Genomic DNA, 24,044 nt, shown 5'->3' on the forward strand with positions numbered 1-24,044 from the left:
GTGCACACTGAGAACAGAACTAAGCCAGCTCCCTTTCTCTTTGGGAAAGAGTCATCACCGTGCAATTATTTAGTCAATTATAACCAATTAAACTCTGAAGAGAAAAATGTGGGTCAGCAAAAGAGTCACTAAAGGATGATACATTAGCCCAGAATCGAGGACTCAGAGGACTTGTTCAGGCCAAGGGTTTGGCCTTGAAGAAGGATTGGGCAAACCAGGAAAGAGAAAGAATGGATTCCTTTAAAAGGGAAAGGGAAGTGAGCAGCTGCCTAGTTTCAACCAATCCCTGGAGAGTAGACTGCATCGCAAATACCAGTATAGACTGCAAACGATAATTCTGATAGGAGCAAGAGAAAGCGTCATGGGAAACTCATATTAGTGTTTTACTCCAGAAGGTGGACTTTCATAAACATAAAGAAGCTGGGAAATCAGACGCCCTAGACAAGATGAATTACACAAAGACTGTAAAATCCTTGCTCTTAGCGCATCAGGAGAATTTGCTTGTTTTCTTCTTAGTTCCCCATTCAGCTTCCTGAAGGGATACCATGAAATCTGTTGCCAAAGTTGTTTACAATCAAGTTGTCATGTTTACACGTCCTTGAAAAGCTGGTTTTATTCTTTAATAAATGAAAAATGATGCCGTTGTCCCCTCCAAAATAGCTGAGGTTTTACTTGAAGCAAATCTGTTTGGAAATGTTAAGCTGGTTACACAGAACGAATGCGCCTCAAGGTGGTCATTCTCTCTGGATTAAAGCCTGGGAACAATTGTGGCTCCTGTTACAAGGAAAATTACAATGGGCCATTATGGAAAGGGACAAAAATCTCTGTTCCCAGAGGGGGACTGACAAGCTGCAAGTCCCCTTCTGCACGCCAGCACAAAAGCCCAATTGCTTCGGATTGTTTGTTTATGCAAATCGAAGAGCAACATTAATTCGAAGAGTGGGGTTGTGGAGTGGCAAGAGGCTCCTGATTGGCTGGGCTTTGCTCCGGGGCTGGCGACCAAAGGGACAATCCCTGTCACATTCGTTCTGCACCCCAAAAACCTCTAGAACAAGCCTTGTTTAATTTCAGAGGGGAAGTTTCTGCTTTGGGGATAGATGTTGGAATTGTAGGACCTACAGCATTTGATCTCATCAAAGACCCAATCCCCTACTTTCTTCATTGCCTTCCCTAAAGCACAGACCTCAGTGATCATCATGACAGACGTTCCTAGGACCCTGAGCGGGACAGAGTGCAATGGGGACAGACCACCAGAGAATGGCCAAGAGCATATCAGTCAAGCCAGTGAGGACAGAGCTGATGCGGACGGGACTCAGCCATACTACAAGGTGGAACCCAGTCTTGAAGATGTACCCACAAGGAGAAATCAAGAAAAAAGTGGACCCTCTAAAGAGAGCTTACTACCCGAAGAGCCTGCAGGTGAGAAGATTCTCCATGGTAAAACGTTTCCTTTGCTCAGTTCAATTGTTTTGATTTACAAACCCCCTTTCTTCTGTCCCTTTTAATATAAACTAGTATTATATGAATAAGCTGGAGCCAAGAAACACAGACCCTTATTCCAACAGGGACTTCTATAATAAAGACTCACAATCTAGGCTTGTCTGGTAGCTTTGCAATCCCATGGTTTTCTTTTCAGAACCTTGAGCATTTTCACTCAGAACAAAGCAGAATAATAGTAACCACCTTCATTGGGTTGTTAGAATAATTTCTAAATGTTAATGTTAGCCATTGCTATTTATTGTTAGACCACAAGTCCATTGTCATTTGTAAAATTTTAAGATACCCTTCAGTACATGTCTAAAGAGGTCTGAATCCATAGTTCTCTCTCTCCTTTTTCTCTCTCTCTGTACACACACACATATATGTATGTATATATGTATATATATATATATATATATGAGATACTATCATTGTGGAAGCTAATTATTAAATATGTACAATCAAATTTCAAAGAATCATAAAAGTAAAGTAATAAGTTTTATTAATCCTAATTAAAGCTAAAGACATTACCTAGATTCAGAACTGATCATTTGTGAACCTTGAGCCTTGTATGTTGTCAATGTTACCATACTTATGTTTTCCCCCAGAAAACCCAGAAGAGAACCTCTTTGTTGTTCACAAGGTCATCAAAGACCTTTCTCTCCAAGAAGCAAGTGCTGAGGACATGGCATTCAGAGAAGGTAACAGGAACCCCAGTTTCCTAACCTGACTGTTTGGCTGGATAGGATGAGCACACCGCATGTGATGCTTTGGATGTGTGCTGCTGAAACGTGGTTTCAAGCAATGACTTCAAAATCTTATACGCGAGTGTTGTCTTCTGAGGGTTCCACCCTACCCAGCTTTCCAGATGGTTCGAGCCCCGAATTGTACAGATTGATGCGATTGACTGGCACGGCAATGTGATAGCCATGTCTTGATAGGTTACTCCCTCCCCCCAAATCAAGCTTTTTTTCCCCAATGTGGCGCTCCAGATGGGTGTTGGACGGCTTCTGGAATGGTTCCGAAACAGGTTTAGAATAAAGCCTTCTAAAGTAACTTCATAAGACGAGTTACTCCATGGGAAAATTATGTCTGACACAAGTACAAGCTGCTAAGTATTTCTTGTCAAAGAAGTGTGCTCCAGAGTGATGAGAGCGATGTGTTCTTTACACAACAGCGAGACAAAAAGTATACAAAAGTGGCTATGTTACCATGCCAGTAAAGTCAGTGGACAAGGTTACAAAATCTTCTAGACATTTTCTTCTAAGATGATATTACGTCCAAACAGTTTCTAAGTACAGTTTTTTTTTGTTGTTGTTTTTTTTTTTTTTTTTTTTTTTTTTTTTTTTTTTTTTTTTTTTTTGGTTTTTTGAGACAGGGTTTCTCTGTGGTTTTGGAGCCTGTCCTGGAACTAGCTCTTGTAGACCAGGCTGGTCTCGAACTCACAGAGATCCGCCTGCCTCTGCCTCCCAAGTGCTGGGATTAAAGGCGTGCGCCACCACCACCCGGCTAGTTTCTGAGTACAGTGCAGAACAGAATCTGTGAATTAATCACCCTTTCTCTCTCTTGAAGCGTTAAACAGCTTATCTCCAAATTAAAGTCAGCATTTAGCTCCTAACCAGTTTAGTTTAGGACATACCAGGAAAAGCAGGGGACCCACCAAAGGGACATTAGAACACTATGTGAATAGTGGATGTCAAGGAGGTGCCTGGGGATTACTGAGTTTCTTCCTTTGCCTAGAGTACTCCAACACTCTGCTGTCCAATATGTAACCAGTCACGGGAAGGTGCAGTCAGCAGTGGCTGGTATTGCAGAGATATCACAGATAGATTTTTCTTACCAGATCATAGTCTGTAAACATTAAGACCCCGTAAAATGAATTGCATAACTTTTCTGCCCCAATACTGCTTTAAATGTGACAAGTTGATCAAGGTAGAGCTCACCCTTGTCCACCTTCGGCTTCTTTATCTGCCAGGGGACCTACTACAAAAAACAGTTTCCTAGGACCTTGGCTTTCAATCAAGAGGAGAGTGAGGGAGCCTCTCTCTTTGTGTCTCTTTATGGTACATGGTGTCACCACTCAATTTATCTCGGCTTAAATCCTTCCTTTTTTCTTTTTAAATCTATTTATTTTATGCCCTGGCTGCAGTTTCCCCTCCCTCCTCTCCTCCCAGCTCCTCCTCCCCACTCTCCTAACAGAAACAGTTCTCCCCGCTCCTCCTCTGCTCAGAAAAGAGCAATTCTCCCATGGATATCAACAGAACATGACATATCAAGTTGCAGGAAGACTAAGCACCTTCCCTTGTACTAAGGCTGGACAAGGTGACCCAGTATGAGGACTAGAGTCCCAAAAGGCAGGAAAAGAGTCAGACGGTCCCTGTTCCTGCTGTTAGCAGTCCCACAACAGGACCAAGCTGCACAACTATAACGTACATGCAGAGAGCCTAGGTTCATCCCATGCAGGCTCCCTGGTTTTCAGTTCAGTCTCTGTGAGACCCTATGGACCCAGCTTAGTTGATTCTGTGAATTTTATTGTGGTGTCTTTCACCCCTCTGGATCCTACAGTCTTTTCTTTCCCTCTTCTGCAAGATTCACTGAGCTCAGCCTAATGTTTGGCTGTGGGTGTCTGCATCTGTTTCCATCAGTTGCTGGATGAAACCTCTCTGATGACTATTGGACTAGGCGCCAATCTATGAGTGTAGCAGAATATTGTTAGGCATCATTACATTGACATTTCCTCCCCTCTAGCTATGTTTGGTTCTATCCTAAGTATCTGCATCATCCAGCCTGTGGGTCTTAAACAGTACAATTCCACCCTGACAGAGGCTCTGGTTTTCGTGCCTTTTTATTTTCAAGCTAGCAAACAACCATAAAGTCTCCTAAGAAGAATATGCCTGCTAAGAGTAGAAAGATGTTAAAAAAAATATCTAGGAAAAACACTAATTAGTTTAAATTGAAAGATGAAGTTTATTCTTGACAGTGTTGGGCATGAGTCAAGCATAGGAACAAAAAGATCATTTGTGTGTGTGTGTGTGTGTGTGTGTATGTGTGTGTGTGTTTTCTTTTCTTTTTTTTTTGCTGGGGGAAAACACAACAAAAAGTCTTCTATCATAGAAAATATCCAATGTACACTTACATGCAGAATAAAGAATATGAAGAAGAGGACTGACAAGCTGCTTAGGACTAGTGTGGTGGGAATGCATGCTTGCTTCTCTCCTTCACAGCTCATGGGAACTTGGACTCATTGACAAAAATGAAAGCCTTTGATGGACACAGACTCCCAAGGAGAGCTGTGAAGGAAGAACCAATTGGACAGTGGCTTTTCACCTTGTTCACCAGCCGTTGTGGCCTAGAGAGAGAATGGTGACGCCACACACTCTGGCCGAGTTCACAGTGGGTAGAGGGTTTTCCACAGCAGCCTGTCACGAGCGCATGTTCCAAAAACTCTGTTCCTTTACAATTCATTCCTCTACATCAATAAACACTAGTGGAAGCTGTTTGGAAAGCAATGATCAGAGTGCTTTAAGCCTTCTAAAACACAGCACGGCACCAAATGATCTGTTCCTCTGCTGTCATTTGGAGCAATAGGAGAATCTAAGGTTATACACACACGCACAAGCACCACATGATCATTGGATCTGGATCCCTAGAGGTTAGCACAGGATCCTAAGCACTGTATGGGACTCGGTCGCCAGCATGTAAGTTCTGAGCATCTCGAGACCTTTGATCACCTTTTGAAAAAGCGTTGTTAATTTTTATTATATGTACACGAGTGCACGTATGCAAGTGCTCTCTTTTTCTGCCTGGTGCCTGGACAGAAGGAAGCATCGATTCTCTGAAACTAGAGTGACAGAGTTATAGGCTGCCTGTGGGTGCTGGAATCAAACGTCTTTCTCCGACAGAGCAAAGTACCTGTAACCACTAAGCCATTTTTCCAACATGCCTTTCTAACACTTTCTCATTTTCGTGTTATTTTATGTGTATGAATGCTTTGCCTGCATGCATGTCTTGCACTATGTGCATGCCTAGTGCCTACAGAGGTCAGAAGATGGTATTGGGTGGCCTGAAACTGGAGTTAGGGATGATTGTGAGCCACCCTGTGAGTACTGGGACTGGAACCTGGGTCCTCTGGAAGAGCAGCCAGTGCTCTGAATCACTGAGCCATCTTCCCAGTGCCTTTGCTCTTCTTTACCGCTCAAGAGACAGTGTCAAATGTCACAGCTACTACTATGAGTGTGGCTAGGCGTGGGCAGTCATCGTTTTCACATGAGAGGAAAGCTTTTCCCTCTGAGGTATTGTTTGCATTGTCCTTATAGGATGTGTCTGTGGATATGAAGTAAATCCAAGCATTTTCTGAGTATGTACATATGCACACACATAAAATATATACATGCACATACATGCAGGATAAAAATACATACATACATATGTATGTGTGAATACACACATACACACACACACACACACACACACACACACACGAGTTTTGGTAAGGGAAAGATTTTAAGTGTACCCCAGAGAACAGTAATCCTACTAAATACACTAATCTAAGCAATAGATTTCCAGTCAAATGAGGTTAGGTTGTAGACATTCCTGAAGACATACAATATTCATTAGCATTTTAAAACCTTAAATTCTGAGATATTTATTTAACTATATGAAATGCCATGTTTTTGCAAATTGTTTTGACTGTGAAGCCTGTTTGATTGCCTAGACTTAACAGGCAACCCTGAGTCACAGTTCATAAGGCAAAAGTTGGAAGGTGATTGTCTAGAAGAATGTGTTAGAATCTTCCAGAAGCAGCTATGTCCTCTGAAACCCAAGCACATCTCACCCACTAGTCCATTTTGCTGCAGGGCATCCATGGAAGCAGATTCCTCTGAGCAGCAGTGACCTGGAAGTGAGTATGCAGAAGGAAAGGATTGCCCACCGACCTCTAGAGCAGAGAGAAGACGAGAACACTGCATACCAGGCGGCAGAAATTGAATGGTTGGGGTTCCAGAAATCTAGTCAAGTTGACATATTGCATTCTAAATGTGACGAGGAACCAGAAGTTTGGGATGAAGAAGTTAACGAGGAAGACGCTGATGACTGCAATGATGATGAAGACGAAGTTCGAGTCATAGAATTTAAGAGAAAACACAGCGAAGGTTTTCAATTAAAAGAGGAAAACCATCCAAGCGAAGACTCCCCACTAAGCAGCCCCAGCTCCCAGCCAGGGACCCCTGATGAGCAGCCCGTGTTAGGAAAGAAGGGAGATATCTCCAGGAATGTTTATTCCAGATACAACACGATATCCTATCGGAAGATCAGGAAAGGGAACACCAAACAGAGAATTGACGAATTCGAGTCGATGATGCACTTGTAAACCAAGCGGGACTGGGAAACGTCATGAGTGCTCAAGAAAAGCTAACTCCGTTGTGCTGAGAAACCTTCCTCTGCCATATTTGCAAGATGCGCGTGTTTAACGTCTTTTCCACCATAGAGCAACGTGGAAATAACCATAGACAAAAGTCAGTCTGATAACTTCAAATCAAAAGCTTTAGACTCATGCCTGGGTGTTTGCTTTTAAAAAGTTAACTAATATAGCAGTATGTGGTAAGCATTGTCAGAGAGGCAAATCTGTCATGATTTGGCTTCAAAATTAGCACTATTGAGAGAGACAGTCAAGGGAAAGAGAACAGTTGATGTGACTCCACTAATTCTTTCAGTGTCCTTCTTTCTTCAGGCCAATAGGAAGTCTGGAATTAAACTCCTCCTCCATTAAACATGGTTTTTTATAGATTCTGCCAATAACTATTCTGCCTTTCTATTTATCTTTTAAAAAATACTGTATCTTAAATGGTTTTCCTTGGCATCTCCTGAGTGAAAACTCAACAGATCGCCTTTCTAGGTGTCACCATTCAGTGAATTTGTTCACTAAAAGGCTGAGTAATTGTCAGTCAGAATTCCGTGTGCTAAGTGCTGGCTTTATGCTTTCAAAATGAATTAAATCCATTGTGAAGTTGATCCAGGGAGGGGCTAGATGACCGGTGAGCCATAGACTCAAGAATTGTATTGGATGGCCTTTATTTTTGTTACTGAAAACAAAAATCTTGTCTAGCACAATGAAAATAATTAAAAATAAAAAAGTGGCAATTTTAGCACAATTTTAAGAAAATGCCTTTACTCCATTACCATACTTTCTTGCATTAACAGTATTTCAAAACCATCCTCTTTGCTTGGGAATGAGAGACAATGGCAGTCATAACTGTACTAGTTACTATGAAGATGGAAATAATTATCTTTGACTATTTTAAAAGTAGGGTGTGAGCATGTATTTTTAGGGAAAAAGCTGATAGTTGTGGGGAATATATACTTTATTGGACCAAAGCCTAAATCAAGAAGCTTAAAATTGCACGTGTGGAGCTTCATGCGCACCCACATGTCAAATAATGCATTGAATATTTATGAAAAGAGTATATTTATACTCTTGGATAGTTTATTCCGCAAATATTCATTTTGTGCTTCTGTGTATATTGCTCTGAACTTTCTGTTACTACAGATGAAAATATCGTTTGGCTCCAAATAAAAGACAATTCCTTATTGTCTGAATGTAATACAGTCTTCATTGTGCTATTTGACTCTTTGTTTGTTTCTTTCTCATTTGGTGCAAAAGCCTGGGTGAGTCCTACTTAGACGATTGCTTATTTATGTGTACCAAATCCCACACATTCCCATGGCAAGTCCCTTCATTCTTCCTGGTTATATAATATATTTCTATTGTATCATATGGTACTATGGAGTATTCAAAAGACTCAAGTTTTAATTTGATTCCAGTGATTCTTTTATTCTTCTAACCTATCCTTTACAACCTGACCAGGTAAGATCTGTTAATACTTAAACTGTTGAGCCTGCTAATTTCTTGTGGGACAAATGTGAGCTTTCCACATAAAATGAGACGAATTCAGTCTTTTGATTGATAAAGTTGGTAGGAGATTGACGGACTGGGATAACTTCCTGTTTTAATGTAGATCCTTTGATCATTCCACAAAGACAACCTGTTTGCTTTCTTGGATCCCGGATGAGACCTATCATTTTCTGCTTAACTTCAAAAAATTGCTTTATGTAACATTGCTGACCTATCCACAGGTCAGCCTGTTTGTTAGATGGCATTGACAAGTTACCATGAAGTTTGCATGGAATGAGTAGTATTTGTGGCTAAGAGGCATGGCAACGCTATTAGCATCTGTGGTACTCCATCACCTTGATCTTTTTAGCTGTGTTCTCTTGCCACGCAATTCACCGATCATCAAACATTCTGTCCACAAAGACTGTTTGATGTATGGTCAACTGGGAAGCCACTCATGCTCATGGCCGTGGTAATGCAGTGCCAGGAAAGCATTGATAACATTCTTTGGTATCATTGTGCATTGCCACATCCTATCACATACAGCAGGGCGAGAGTTAACACCTGGGTGACGTGGTGGTGGTGGGTGGATATGTGGGTTGTGGTCATCTGGAAACAGCAAAGGTCTTGTCCCCTTTGCACGAGATATATATTGATATATTTAAACTCATCTGGAGCGCTATTAATTGACAACCATGCATGAAGGTTTACTGAGATTTTGTGATTCAAGGTTCAGAATGGTAAGGACTTTGGTACCTGACACCTGGATGGGGATTACATGAATGCTGGAATTTCTTAAATGACTTAATTCTCTTTTGTTGCCAGATGAATGGGAATTAAAGACAGCTTTACTCCTTTGTAAAATATTGAATTTACCTTTTATTTAGCACATATATTTTAAGACATGGTATTTGCCAGGTTCTGTTTTTATCCATCCATCCACCTGTCCATCTGTCTGCCTTTCCATCCATCCATCTGTCTTTCTGTCTGTCTGTCTATATATCTGTCTATAATTTATCTATTTACCTGCTGTTAAATAAAGAACTAACTACCTGGTCTTATTTGCTTTCAATAAAAGTTTGTGTTCTTTGTTTAAGGATTGTAAACCTCTCTAGAAATTTAGTGAATTTCCCCCATATAAGCAGCTATTTAGACCATCAAGCAAGCCACTTCACAAAAAATTAAGAGAATACCTAATTACAGTTAATGCACATTATTTATTTTTAAATGATTATATATAAAACTGTGAGGACTTCAGTGGTTAGATATATAATATACTTGAAAATCTTCTATTACTTTGAAAGAAAATGAGATTTTGCTTCAGATGCATATTGAGGTCATGCACTTAAGCTCTTTGGACACAATGAAAGTGGCATTTCTGCATTTTTGCATGGAGTACTACATGTGGCATATTTTCAATTGAAGAACAGACATTAAGCTTTTCAAAGTGATCAAGGAAAACATTTAAAGTAAGTTATTCTAGAAGAGAATAAACTTCTAGAGTACAATAAATAAGAAATGTGTTTAATAATATGAGAAAAACAACCACTTCTCCTGAAGGCCATGCATCCATTGTTTTATAATAACAAGAAGGTTATAAAATCCAATGTCAAACATACCTTCCATTATTAAAATAGGATATTATGTCATAATAGAAGAACAAAATGGTAAAATGTGTGTTCTACTCTTGAGGCACATGAGAGGGCAAAGTCAAACAATCAACACCACACACACACACAGAAGTGGGCACCAGAAGTCAATCATCCAGATAACTGGGAAAACACAATACAAACTGGTGACACTGGTAACTAGCTTCTAGCTCAGAAGAATATTGAAAATGAAGTTTGAAAGCAATTTTTATTTTTTCCTAGATATTTAAAGTTATGTATTTGATTCTTTTTCTATAAATAATCTTAGTTGAACAGAAGGAAAAGAAAAGGTTGTTATTTAGAAGTATTAGCTCCAATATTCCTCCTATGAGTTTGTTCTTCCATTAACAAACCTATTAGGAAAATCAATAGCAAAATCACTCCCTTGATCTTTGCGCCCCCCCCCTCTCTCTCTCTCTCAGCCGTTTCGTACAGATACTATGTATAAAACTAGAAAAAAACTTGTCAGTTTTTTAAAGAATTAAGGTGTATATGGAATTCTACAAACTTCCACAATTGTAATCTGACTTCGCTTTCAAGTCAGAGAAACTGTGGTCAGGGCAAATCCTATTGAAAAAACTTGTGCAGAGAGTTCAGAGTGAAACATGCTGCTACCTCAGGAAGTTTTAATTGTCCCTTGCCGTTGCTTTATTTTTTTATGTTGTCACAAGACACCTAGGGTTTTTATCCTCTCCCAATTTAAAGAAGCACATGCACACACACAATGCATGTCTACACACAAGGCTTATCTTTGCACAACTGATGCTTTCAAACAGTCTAGTAAACCTTAAAATATATTTAGTTACATTATCAAAAGTTTTAATTGCAGCATACAATACAAAAGCTTTATCTGTTTACTCATTTATAACTAATAACTTTGAACTGGCAAGTAGCTTTCAATATAAACAAATGTGTTTTCACTCATTATCGGTGATTGTCATTAATAGGAACGCCACATATTCTAGATTGGTCTGCATGTTGGAAAATGGAAATTTTCACAGTGCTTTGTGTTTTTATAAGGGAGGACTCACATAAACTTGCAAAGGGTTCCTGATGGAGGCAATAAATGTCAGGTGTCAGCTCAAGTTAAAACGGACATTAAATTTGCACTATGGAGTTGTTTTTACTTTCTTTCATTCACAGGCACTCCAACATTTGAGACACCATCCACCAAGTCTCACAGAGGAGCATATGCAGGCACCCCAACATCCAAGACACCATCCACCAAGTCTCACAGAGGCTCATGTGTAGGTGGCACCATCCTCCAAGTTTCACAGAGGAACATATGCAGGCACGCCAACATCTGATACATCATCCAGCAGGTCTCATAGCGGCTCTGATGCAGGCACCCCAATATCCGAGACACCATCCATCAAGCCTCACAGAAGAACATAACACTTTATGCGACTGAAGCAAAATGTCCATGAAATGAGCATTTGTCAAAAATAAACTTTCTGTACAGTAGCTTTGGGAAGGATTTCTCTTTTCCTAGGTAGCTGGCTTCCAGCAATCACTGAATACCCATGTGGCAGCTGTAAAATCTCTATGGCACCACAATCTGTAAAGTGAGCTGAAGTGAAAAGCTGTGGCTCGTGTTTTAAATTGAAGGGTTTTCCAAAGCTCTATTTCCTATCCCTGTTAAAAGTGAGCTACTTGTTGGTTTTGCTTAAAGGTTCGAAGGGACTTGGGTACTAAGATTCACAGAGAAACAGATCTCTATACTTCTGTCTGTCAGTTTGATCCAGCAAGTGGTGAAGTCCTACATCACATCACACGGATCACTACAGGATCTACGAGGGTTGCCACAGACAACTATACTTCAGCTGCTCAATAGAGAGGCCCAGCGTTGATTTCCTGCTTACAAAGCATTCAAGAGAGACCGGAAAGCTTTTAACCAACCTCATTTCCTTATCTTTAAATCAGCAACGTGCAATGCAGGGACCTTACCTGAGTTCACCTACATTGATAACCCTATTTCTTTAAAAAAGGATGTTCATGGTACACAGTAGAGGAACCACTTTTGGGAGTACCAGATATAATGGTCACTAGGTTTTATCTATTGTTGATAGGATGAATCACATCCTTCCTCAGTGTAGGGAAGAGACAGACACCTTCCTGATCATATGGAGGGAAGAAAGTTTTATACACAACAATAAGATGAGCACATACAAAACCTGGGGGGTGCACTCAGTGATAATTCATTTTTCTTTTTCCTTTATTTCTTGGAATTCTGTGGTTTTTCTATGAGCTATTGGGTCCTTTGCATAAGATCTGACTTTTTGGATGTGTTCTGCATAAAAGCAGAAGTATTTGAACAACAAGAAGCAGGCTGGTGTTACTGGTGTGCCTCAGTCCCATTATCCTGCCTGGGAGTTCCTTGAACATCATTGTTAGACACTCAGGAAATTAGAAGAGGCTAGAAATGTTGAGGCCTAATCCACTCTAAGTGCTGTCCATGACCCTTTGCAATCTTTAAGTCAACATTAGAAAGAAGGTTTTCTAATATCTAGAAGAAAGGCTTCCAAAGCAGTGCGGGGGAAGCTAATGATGCATTGCGATCATGGCACGGGTGGTTTTGCAGTCCTGTGAATGACAGATAATTGAATGTCAGCAAGCAGAACTGAGCAAATTTGACGCTCGTGATAAAACAGCACTGTAGCAACAACAGCTGTGTCATCCCACGGGAGAGGAGGGGGGAGCTCTGCATTACTGTTCAAAAGCGAAAGCCACCGTGCATGCTGAAGGGTGAGGAAGCACTTCCAGTATTCAAGAAGTTAGTATTTTGATCCAGTTAGTTCTGTAAATTATTAGCAAGGCTATCCCGTGTTCAGGTCGACAAAGTGCACAGGCATGTTCCTAAGAAAAGGCAATAACCTAAGCCAAGCCAAGGAAATGTGAGCCCCTGATAATCTATCCTCCTGCTGAAGGATTCACTTGGACCCCCAAGTGTTCCATCAAGGGTTTGCCATTACGTGGAAAAGATACTGTAGTAGGATCTATATATTCATTCTTGTCTTCTAAAAACAAATTTTGGGGACAAAGCTTTAAAAATGTTGGCAGTATATCTGAGGATCAGTCCGTCCTTTCAAGGCTAGGCCCACACAGCTTCCTCAATCATGTCTGGTTCCTTGAATCTTAGCATAAGTGGGGAAACGTATGGTAGAAAGTTTATTAATATTTTAACCTTAAATAAGTACATTATAGTACAAACAAAGCCTTTGTTCTACTGAGAGTACTCAGAGGTAGCTTTATATAATAAGTATGTTAAGGTAAAGTTAGATAGTATATTCATTGATCAGAGTACACAGATTTTCTTGGGAAAAAATAAAAACATATACTTCCTTCACTTACAAAAGTGGATCTAGCCAAAGAATGACTTGTCTGTTGCTAAAAAATCCTTACTTTTCTTCTGAGGAAATTTTCCTTGGATAAAATAGACTCTCCATAGACCAGTGGGCATGGGTATGCCCAAGGTGTCTCAGTCACATAAAAATGGCATGGGTCACTCGCTGTACTGTTTGGTCACCAACTCAATTAGTTCATTGCCAAAGACTTGTGTGGTTTTTGTTTGTTTTTGTGTTCTTTTTCCTTCCCATATGGCTGCTTTGGAAAGAATTATTTTATTTTAAAGTATTCTCTTATCTAATCTCTAATCATCGAGTACTGGATGAAGCAACTTAAATATACTATATATGCTATAAATGTGTAAAGAAGAAATGTTTCCTTTCCCATTATTCATTGGTAGTCAGGATTTTTTTGGTCACTAATTGGAAGATAAAATTAAGTGTCAAATAAGAAACCCAGAACTAAAATGACCAGTTTTACCATAATAGCATGTGAACAAAGGCTTAAATCCACCAGCAGAAATAAGCATGGCCAGCTTGAAGGGGTGAAGATTCAGTGTGAAGTTGGTTTATCATCTTTGTAGGACCACAGCAGGCAAACTAAGACCAAATTGGTGGTTGAAACAATGGAATGAATCACACCTGAAGATCTGAAGCCTTAACTCATTCACACCAGTTGGCCTGTAAGTGGTTTTAGAGAGGCAATTTTTCTCCCAAAGTCAATTTTCCTCCCAAAAGGATGCTAGTAGACCCTGGTCCCTAAGCTTTCTTTTTCAGTGCCCAAGGATTGGTGTACTTGACATGAGAGCTTTCCATGCCTGGCCTTTGTGATCCTCGGGTCCACCTGAGGGGTTTTGCTCTGTCTTTCCCCATCAGAAGAGGCACGCCCCTTTCTTATTCTGCCGGGTCTGGGACCAGACTTCACTCAACCCTCTCTTCAAATTGCTCATTTCATTTAAATGAATGCCTGCTTTGGCATGTTTTAGAATCTATTTCTAGCATGCTTCATCCAAGTGAATATTGATAAATCTAAAGCAGCATTTTTATTGTTTTCATATTTTAAATTTTGCCCTATTCTGTATCATTTCTGCTTTAATTTTATCAGCTCCTCTCGCTTAACTCTGTGTTGGAATGTCCAATGAGGAAGTACTGGTCTTGTTAACACAGTGTGTTGTGACCCAACCTCCTCTCTTCGTTTACCTTAAAAAACACAAAAATCTCAGAAATTCACTGCTATGACCAGCTTTTTAAAAATATAGTATTGCTAAAAAGCACAAAACGAACTGAAAGAATACACAGAATTGATTACATTAAGTCTTCCTTTTCACTTGTTTTTTTTCCCCTACTGCTTCAGATTTAGAAGAAAACTTCCTGGTCATCCAGTTCAACCTCACCATTAGGAAGGATCCTGATGGAGAAGGGTCATCCATCTTATCTGTTGCTTTCATTGGTTAATAAAGAAACTGCCTTGGCCCTGATAGGACAGAAAATTAGGTAGGCGGAGTAGACAGAACAGAATTCTGGGAGGAAGAAGCCGAGTCAGGCAGTCTCGGCTCTCCTCTCCAAGATGGATGCAGGTTAAGATCTTCCGGTAAGCCACCACCTCTTGCTGCTACACACATTATTAGAAATGGGTTTATCAAGATGTGAAAGTTAGCCAATAAGAGGCTGGAACTAATGGGCCAGGCAGTGTTTAAAAGGATACAGTTCCTGTGTAATTATTTTGGGTAAAGCTAACCATGTGGGAGCTGGGCAGGAACGCAGCCCGCTGCTCCTCACAACAGGATCCTGGGGTTGAGCAGTACTACTATAAGCTGTCAGGTAAACATGGTGATATCTCAGTAGGACAGTGTCTCTGTGCAGCTAGCTGAGTCTTCCAGCTGTGGGAATCTGCGAAGATGTATTTGATGAAAGCAGAATCCTGTTGGTTTTAACTCTACTCATGGGCAAGAATAACTGCTCAACAGCTGTCATGGCTTTGACATCATTGTAGGTAACCTACAGGTTCTGGTTACCTGTCAGAGTGCGTGAGGAAGACGTTGAGTATGCACTATGGCACTGGGCGGGCACAGACACATCCAAAGGCCACCTAGAGCTGAAGAATTCCAGTCCAATGGTGACCTGTTTCCCTGAGTTATCTTTAAAAAATAACCTTCCATTTAAATGCTATTGAAATGGAAAACTTAAAATACCATGGAAAGAAATACAGTCACCAACTTTAGTCTCATTTTCACAGATAATCTGGAGGGTTAACTAGATAAACCATCTTTCTTTAGCCTTAATAGTATTGTTCAAATTTCCACTTTTGATATGGTTCCATTGGGTTACAAGTGGCCACTGTCAGCGTCTTCTGAGAAGCATTTCCTTCCATGCATAGCAACTGCTGGTAGTGTTCAAAGACAATGTGATCCACCTGAGGAGAAAGAGGAGATGGGAATGAGCTATCGACTAACCTTGACATATGAAGATATAATAAGCAAATTATATTTTCACTGCCCCAGGAACTCTCCTGAATTAAATTAGTGACATAAGCACAAAGTTTAGAAAACATCAAATTTGTCTCTGTCTCAAACTAGCTTCTCTAGTTGTAAGGTTTTAATTCTGCAGAAAGAAAACAGCCATTTTACCCCCAGTGATTTGATGGATAGCTATATCATTTAAAAGAAAAAAAATCTGGTTGGCACATAATATATTGGGTAACTACTTCATTGGTGGTGGCAATGCAAAAAAAAATCATGTAGTATGACAGGAAAGAAGTTGATTAATCCAGCTCAGATCTTAGAATGTTCACGTGTGTTAGCAAATGCTAAAGATGGCACATTTGAATTGTGATCTCCCCACCTAACTTTTGACAACATAGAATGTCAAGTACTCAGATTTAGTTAGAACAAGACAAGGGTATTTCAGATGAACTTAATGTTGCTTAAAAGTTATTAAAACTGAGAGATAATCTACTAAGAACCAATGAAGGCTTTATAATTTTTAACTCATAAATATCAATTTTCCATAAATATGATAGTGGTCATTTTAGTTGTTTTTGAGCTATTTTAATATACTTATGGCTTTTTAAACCAAAATGGGAGATTTTCATGCTAAAACAAAATTATGACTCCCACAGAACCTTGGAAGTAGGATGCTTGCATATACTTAAGGTTGTGCAAAGTAGGTGGCCTTGAAGCAGATCCTTCAGCATGGTGTACAATGCTCTGTGCCGAATGACAGAGTATGGGGGAGAGCATGGATTGACTTAGGGAGCACTTGAAAATGCAAATTTAGAAGTATGCGATTTTAACAAGTTATTGTTATCTAGAGGCAAACACTTAAAAGAAAGAGGTTCCTAATATTCACAATCTCTTTCTCCGTTTCTCTTCTTCTTTAAGACTAATATATAACTCAGGGAATGCTATAGTTGTATCTTAAATGCTATCTCCCTCCCCAAAGTTGACATGTTAAAGACTTGGTCCCCAGGGTACAACTGTTGGGAGATGGTGAAGTCTTTGAGAGGAGGTTTAGATTCAGCGGTCACTGTGAAGTGGCTGTGATAAGGACTGTGTGATCGTCTTTCTACTCCCCTTTACTTCAGGCCATGAACTGAGCCGTGTTCAAACCTGTAGTCTCTCTGTGATGTGTTGCCTTACCATGGGCCCCAAACAACAAGGCCAGCCTATGGTCGACTCAGACTTCTAAAATGGAGCAGACTCAGCCCTTTGCCCTTTAATTGTCGAAGGCAGTGGTTCTTAATCTTCCTAAAGCTGCGACCTTTTTATACAGTTCCTCTTGCTGTGGGGACCCGCCACAAAATTATCTTCATTGCCACTTCATAACTGTATTTTCTACTGTTATGAATTATAATGTAAATATCTGTGCTTCCTGATTCTTGGGATCCTGACCCAGAGAGTAAGAACTACTGGCTCAAGGTCTTTTTCTAAAGTGATAATCAGTTAACCCAGGGACTTGAGAAGATTTGTATGAGAACTGTCAAAAGAAAAAAACAAAAAGGAGAGAGAGACAGAGACAGAGAGACAGAGAGAAAGAAAGTCAATACGGGCTATCCATCTCTGTGAAAGACAGAAGGCATCACAGAGAAATTCTTAGTTTCTACTATCTTAGTAAATTACTTTTTCCAAGGCAGCTTAATGGGTAAGACCTACTCTTAAATATATCCTTGTATATCCTTCCCAAGATTCACTGCAGAAAGGAAAGGTTTTGACTTTCATTGTCTCTCTTTCCTTCTGTCCTCTTTGTTTCCCACCTTCAGTGCAGTGCTGAAGAAGTAGGAGGTGTGATATAATTTAATCGATAGATATTTATGAAATTTCCCCAAAAGGGCAAAAAATAAAAAGAGAAGTATATACACTAATAATTCTCCATTTGGCAGTATTAACTGGCAATAATAATGCTTATCAGTAGGAGGAAAGTGTCTCAGAAAATTAAAAGATGCAGTCGGGTGGTGGTAGTACATATTTTTAATCCCAGCAATCAGGAGGCAGAGGCAGGTGAGTCTCTGTGAGTTCAAGGCCTGCCTCATCTACAGGGTGAGTTCCAGGACAGCCAGGGCTACACAGAGAAACCTTGTCTTGAGAAACAAAGCAAAGCAAACCAAAACCAAAACCAAACAAACAAAAAAAAAAATTAAAACATACTACTGGAGAATGAATGGGTATCTTGGATCCAATTTGGGCTCCCAGTAGAAAGAGAATGACTGCCTATGACAACAGAGGAAGGATAACCTAATAAATGGGGACACCCCAAAATAAAATGAGTTTCCTTTGGGGCCAGCTCTGGGCAGAATCATGATCTCTGTACTACCAGTATAAAATACTGAGAAAAACAACATAAGGGGCAACAGTTTATTTCAGCTCACAGTTGAAGGATACACCCCAAAACTGTGGAGGAATTCACAGTGGCAAGAGATGGTTACACCCCACAACTGTAGAGGAGTTTACAGTGGCAAGAGATGGGGGGGCTCGTCATATTTCATGCACGGTAAAGAAGCAGATATTGAGAGACGAATGTCACAGCACCCTCACTTTCTCCACGTCGCACAGCCCAGGATCCCCTTCTGGGAGAATAATCCCACTCAAAATTAAGACGGGCCTCTCTCACCATTTAACATAATGAAGACAGTCTCCCCTAGGCAATCTCTGAGGCCGACTCTAACCACAATACCAATGGCTGTAAAACATTTGGCGTGCTAGTGAGGTGGCAGAAACCTGAGGAGGCAGTCCTGACCTGAGACCAGTCCTAGCATCTCAAGATTCCACGACAAAGTTTATGACATCAAATCCCATGTTATCATGACTGAGAGACACTGAAGGGGCTTGGGAATAAACACAGTCACACCGGGACGTTTTGTTAGGGTAACAACTGTGTCGGAAACATTCTCCTCAAAACTGCTTTTCAACAGGAGCTGTGTTATCACCAAATGTAAAATTGGCAAGACACACACACCCAGCCTCCTGTAATCGGCAGTCTTATCTGTGGAGCCACACGGGAATGAGAAAAAGATCCCTTTCCTGGAGAGAGAGCAGATGCGGAGCTCCAACCATTCTAAAGAGCAGCCCTTGCAGGAAGCGCGCAGGTTCTTGCGTTGTCCATAGATCGCACCTTGAGGCTCTTCTGGTAACCAGCGAGAATAAGTTTCATCGATACGCAGGGCATTGTTGATTGATTTAAATGACTTTTCGAAGCTAGCATGGTGGTGGCAATAGAATGGGAAGAAATGGGTGCTTTTGTTTGAATGACTTATTTGAAATCAATTTTGAAAAAAGCAAACAAATCCAAAAATAAAAACAAGATATTAAAAATTTACCAAGACTCTGACCCTGAGTGAACCTTCACACTGTCTCTATTGTGAGCCAGCAGTTTTCGAGACTTCTGGCTGATGGGACTGATAATCGGAGCTCTATGCCCCCTTTGACTGAAGTTGACTCTGTGGTGAAGGGATGACACGGATGTTTGCTTACCAGTTCTGGATGAAAGCTCGATGCTGATTTGTGCAGCCACTTGAGGCTGGTGTTTCTGTTATCACATGGCTGGAGTCTCAGGGGTCCCTTATCAGTGCCGGGAGCCAGGCACCACTGTCCGTGTTTAATCAGTCTTACCCAGGTGTAATTGAACTGTTGACGCTGTAGAGAATGGGCAGAGGGAAGGCCATTCAGAGAGCGAGCAGAGGCAGGGGATTTGCCGAAGACTTTTATCAACAACAGTGAGACCGTGGCTGCCCAATCTGATGAGTTACGTTACTTAACCTGCCCACTGTCATCTTCCTTATTGCTGTGGTGGGTAGTGTGACTATCGCTTTTGGCTTCAGCAATGACTTTCAGCTGTCTGGTTCTGTGACCGGTGTTAGAGTTGTGATTGTCTTGCCTCTGCTTCCCTAACAGCTAGAGTTCAGGGTCTATGTCACTATGACTGACTTTAAGTTGGGATTTAATTTAGACTGTAAGGTTGTATTAAAGAAATGGTGGCAAATCTTGCCACTCAAAGTGTAGTCCCTGGACCAAGATCATGTCACCTGGACACTAGTTAGAAATGCGGGATCTCAGCCCCATCTTGGATCCTGTGAGTCTGAGTCGACCCTAACAAACTCCTCGGGTGATCATCAGTGTCTGAGAACCAAGGACGACAGACAATGGAATAGGAGGTCAGGTAGTTACTAAGACACACTGCACATCACCTTAAAAGGGTTTAAAAGTAAACACCTGCGAAGACTTCTAGTTAAAGCAATGGAAAGGGATTAAGGGGGAAACAGTATTTCATTTCTTTTGAGGGTTCCAGATGAATATAACTCAGGTATTATAACTTATTGGTTCTGTCCCTTATCAAATTAACTTCCTCTACATTCCTGTTCTTTTTGTTATTCAAACAGACCATGAGGAAGGAGCAACTCAAAAGGAGCAACAGGGCCAGAGTGCAAGGAAGGCAGTGACCCTATTATTCATATTTTGGTCTTTCCTTCCCAACTCATTGGTATTCAAGAGCAGAAGTTGAGTTTCTGGTGAAATACTGATTTTACAGGTATGCTAAGTTCCTACAGGGATGGTCTTAAAGGAGTAGATTATTTTCATATATTTTTGACTAATTCTGCAGTTGTTCTTTATCCACTGTGAACTGTGAATAAGCAAAAGTCGTATCTTTCTGTTGATTCTTTAAACTTATCTCGTCTCTTTCCTGATTATGAAAGTGTTTCTTGGGCGTCAGGTTTACAATCCACAGAAGAATTGCCCTGACAGCTCTGTCTTCTACTCTAGGGGAAGCTTGGGACTGAGGCGTAGAAATGGGATGCTCTTGAAAGGATCAGCCACAGTGCTTAAATCAGCACCAAGAAGTAAGACAGCAAGCCAAGGCCATCATCACAAAATGATCTGTCTATCACAGTGCGATCTGCAATCTGGGGGCTGATTTGTACACATTAATCCGTGTTCCTGTGAGTCCTATTTAGCATCCAAAGCAAATACCATTCCCATCTGGGGTGCAGATGCTGGAGAGGGAGGTGTAATCACTTGAACCTCACCTCCTGCAAGGCGGGAGTAATCCTCTGTTTTTCCTGGCCCCGCTCCCTCTCCTATCCACCGTGGTCTGATTTTGTGGTTATTTTGTTAGAAGATTTTTCATCAAGGATCATAGTTTAGGGGATGTTCATCACTCCCTTAAGACTTAAGATAACAGAGGGAGGGGAAAGTTGGGCAGAAGAATGTAATCAGAGAATAAAATGGATTCTTTTGGATGGTTCCATAGAAACTTCATTTCTACTTTATCTGTTGATAAAGAAAAACTTTAAAGTTTATTATTATTGCTGTGTGCATGTGTGTGTGCATGTGTGTGTGCATGTGTATTGTGTGTGTAATGCTTATATGTAGACATGCATGTCACAGATGGTTTGTGGGGGTCAGAGGAGTAGTATGGAACTAGTTCTTTCTGTACACCTTCATGTGGGCTTCAGAGATTGAACTCACATTGGACAGACTTGTGTGGCAAGCACCTTTACTCGCTGAGTCATCTCACCAGTCATATGTTAGGCATTTTGTCTTTGCCATTACAACCAACACTTACAGCGTACCACACATTAGGTAGCGCTTACCAACCCCCAGCGTGTTGCCAGTTCCTTTCAGCTTTAGAGTTAGGTATGATCTGCACTGCTGCTTACAAAGGTTTAAGACTGTGAACATTAAGCCAGTTTTGCAAGGAAAGTCAAGACTAAATCCATCATGGAACAATGACGTCAATGCATACAGTTTCCTCCCTTATATTACTTCTCTGTCGAGTGGCACTTCCTTATACCAGACCATTGATTACATTGACATTTGGGCATCTATGGATGCCTCCTGGACAGAGGTCAACTATCTGAGCCTACCTGGCTGCTCCCATCACAGTCTTCCAGCATGGCTGTGGTGTTTTCAACAGAAATGCACTTGCCCAAGGCCACATTCACAAGCTAAGAAGAAGAACACAGAATATAAACATTCATTAAGAACAAACATATCTTGATGTATACGAAGGCATGCAGACACATTTGGAAACTGGAAGGTGGACAGCCATAAGGTTAATGGATAGCCGACAGTTTAGTTAAAGTTTGCAGGAGATGACTGTCTTGGTCACAGCTCTAGCAGAGACACAGTGTGATCCTGTCTCAGCACAGCTTCAATTTGTCATCGGAAGCCTGTGATTCAGCCACAGTGGCAACAGACATTAGCTTCTCATTAACTCTTTCCTGGGATGCTGAATGAAAGGGAGCGAAAGTTGCTAGAGGAAGGAGGTGATTTTTGTCTATTATTATTATTATTTGGCTTGAGTTTATCGCAATGCCTATCTTAAAAGTCAGTGTACACACCTCTGACTTCATTAAGCCATGAGTCATGGGCTAAGTTCCTCGGCTGACCCCTCTAAGCAATCTGACAGCTTAGGCACCGACTCCTAGCTAAACTGAGTCAGAGAAGAGCAGATCCCAGCTGACTCCCCATCAGACTTTTCCTAATGACTCAGTCAAGCTACGACTCATTACAGGGAAGTCACGGAAAGCTAAGGCAGAGCCAAGCATCAAGGCCCTTTCTGGCAGACTTGGGTTTTTTTTAATGAATTTACAGGGTCAAATATGGAGGAAGCTTCCCATCAGTCACCATCTATTGCAGGGAATGTTGATTCCCTTGCCCCCTCTGTCATTCTGGGCAGGACTTCTAGGATGGGAGGTTAAGAATGCAATTCAGACTTTTCAATTTGCTGGAGGGGTTCTGTAGAGGAGAATTATGTGTGTTCTGTGAAAGTCTGCTAAGCTTGGAAAATGGTGACCATGTTAGTGATTTTTTTCAGCTTTTATGGGGACCAATACAGAGTTCCAGTTTTGGGGTGTTATGACAATGGAGGCCTTATTGACCCCAGGATCACCGGATTTTGCAGGAGGGTGGTGTCTAGTGGGTTGCTGCCTACTTGTGAACGCATGCCTCAGCTTGAAGATAAGTAGGGAGTGGTTTGTGGAGTCAGAAAATGCAGAAACAGTGAGAGGGGTTACTGCAATCTCTAAGTAGGAAGAAATATCCTAACAGATACATACAGGGTGTGTGAGATGCGGGCATTTGCCAGTCAAGGAACTGGGGCAGAGCTCTTCCGCAGAAGGACAACACCTAAGCTGTCCTTTGGCCAGTGGGCACTAGGAAAAAGGGTTCATCTGCTAGAACAGGTAGAAAACAGAGATGCTAGATTCTCTCTGAGAATCTAAAGCGACAAACTAACCTTCATTTGGGTTTGAAATAAAAATGTGCCCCACCTGTTTGAGCTGGGAACCCTCGCTGCCCTTCAAGGAATATAACCAGACGTCAGCAGTTTTACTGTTCCGTCATTTCTAAGGAGTCTGACACGGGGGGATGCAGAGCAGTTCTAGAGGGCAGATCTCCACTAGGCAGTTTGGATGCTCACCTTACTAGACCTGGATGGAGGTGGGTGGTCCTTGGACTTCCCACAGGCAGGGAACCCTGATTGCTCTTTGGGCTGATGAGGGAGGGGGACTTGATTAGGGGAGGGGGAGGGAAATGGGAGGCAGTGGTGGGGAATAAATAAATAATAAAAATAAATAAATAAAAAAAAAGATCCCCAGCATGCTCCATTCACAGGTTCAAATGGCAAGTCCGGGCACTTCCACCAGCAGTAGGTCTGAGCAACAGTAGCATGCAGAAAATGTGCAGTGGCCCACTAAGCTCAGGAAGCAGGTGGAGGAGACGTGCGGGGGGGGGGGGGGGGGGGGGGGGGGGGGGGGGGATCCTGGAGGCAAAGAAGGAAATGGAAATCCTCATTACTCTTTGGAATTTTTTTTTTTCCCCAAGACAGGGCTCTTGTAGACCAGGCTGGCCTTGAACTCACAGAGATCTGCCTGCCTCTTTATTCCCAAGTGCTGGGATTAAAGGCGTGCGCCACCACTGCTCGGTACTCTTTGGATTTTATCAGAGAAATGAGTCCCATGTTCTCACGGCTCATTCAGAAATTATCCTATCCTAAAACAGGTTCGGAAAATTGGCTCCAACACAGAGGAGCCAGGTGCTTTCTCCTAGACCTCAGAGCCTTCCAGGTGAGAGCACACAGCAGGTGCTCAGGACACACACATGCTCCTTTCCCAGGTCAGCTTGGCTGCAAACTCCTGATGGCAGAACCAACACCACCCAGACAGTGTTTGGGAAGGCTTAGTTTAGATGG

The 24,044-nt window shown here is 41.4% G+C and overlaps 2 protein-coding genes across 3 annotated transcripts in view; one reads left to right on the forward strand and one right to left on the reverse strand.

Moving 5' to 3' along the window:
• The first annotated feature begins 1,196 nt into the window (after positions 1 to 1,196).
• Ermn (ermin) lies at positions 1,197 to 6,847 on the forward strand. 2 transcript variants are annotated; one of them, XM_050121383.1, is made up of 3 exons: positions 1,197 to 1,437; positions 2,088 to 2,180; positions 6,336 to 6,847. In XM_050121383.1, the coding sequence occupies exons 1-3, from the start codon at positions 1,197 to 1,199 to the stop codon at positions 6,845 to 6,847; spliced, it is 846 nt and encodes a 281-aa protein (XP_049977340.1). The 2 variants fall into 2 exon arrangements, with proteins under 2 accessions (XP_049977340.1, XP_049977347.1); XM_050121390.1 differs by having other exon boundaries at positions 1,197 to 1,377.
• Positions 6,848 to 15,415: 8,568 nt separating this feature from the next.
• Positions 15,416 to 24,044, reverse strand: part of Galnt5 (polypeptide N-acetylgalactosaminyltransferase 5) — a 39,027-nt gene continuing 30,398 nt past the window's right edge. The window contains exons 8-10 of the mRNA XM_050123560.1: positions 21,718 to 21,798; positions 19,328 to 19,489; positions 15,416 to 15,774 (exon numbers count right to left, since the gene is read on the reverse strand). Coding sequence (XP_049979517.1) covers positions 15,640 to 15,774; positions 19,328 to 19,489; positions 21,718 to 21,798 — 378 coding nt within the window. The 3' untranslated portion in view covers positions 15,416 to 15,639. The remainder of the gene's footprint in view (positions 15,775 to 19,327; positions 19,490 to 21,717; positions 21,799 to 24,044) is intronic.

The sequence above is a fragment of the Alexandromys fortis genome, unplaced genomic scaffold (genome assembly GCF_014885135.2).
Source record: "Alexandromys fortis isolate MF-2015 unplaced genomic scaffold, M_Fortis_MF-2015_v1.1 scaffold_8_9099976_23576923, whole genome shotgun sequence".
NCBI classification, from domain to species: domain Eukaryota; kingdom Metazoa; phylum Chordata; class Mammalia; order Rodentia; family Cricetidae; genus Alexandromys; species Alexandromys fortis.

Excerpts from the sequence above, each read along its gene's own strand:
- Ermn (XM_050121383.1), top strand. The coding sequence starts at position 1,197 with ATGACAGACGTTCCTAGGACCCTGAGCGGGACAGAGTGCAATGGGGAC. Across the intron at positions 1,438-2,087 it reads AGGTGAGAAGATTCTCCATG|AAAACCCAGAAGAGAACCTC; the intron begins GTAAAACGTTTC and ends GTTTTCCCCCAG. Across the intron at positions 2,181-6,335 it reads GGACATGGCATTCAGAGAAG|GGCATCCATGGAAGCAGATT; the intron begins GTAACAGGAACC and ends ATTTTGCTGCAG.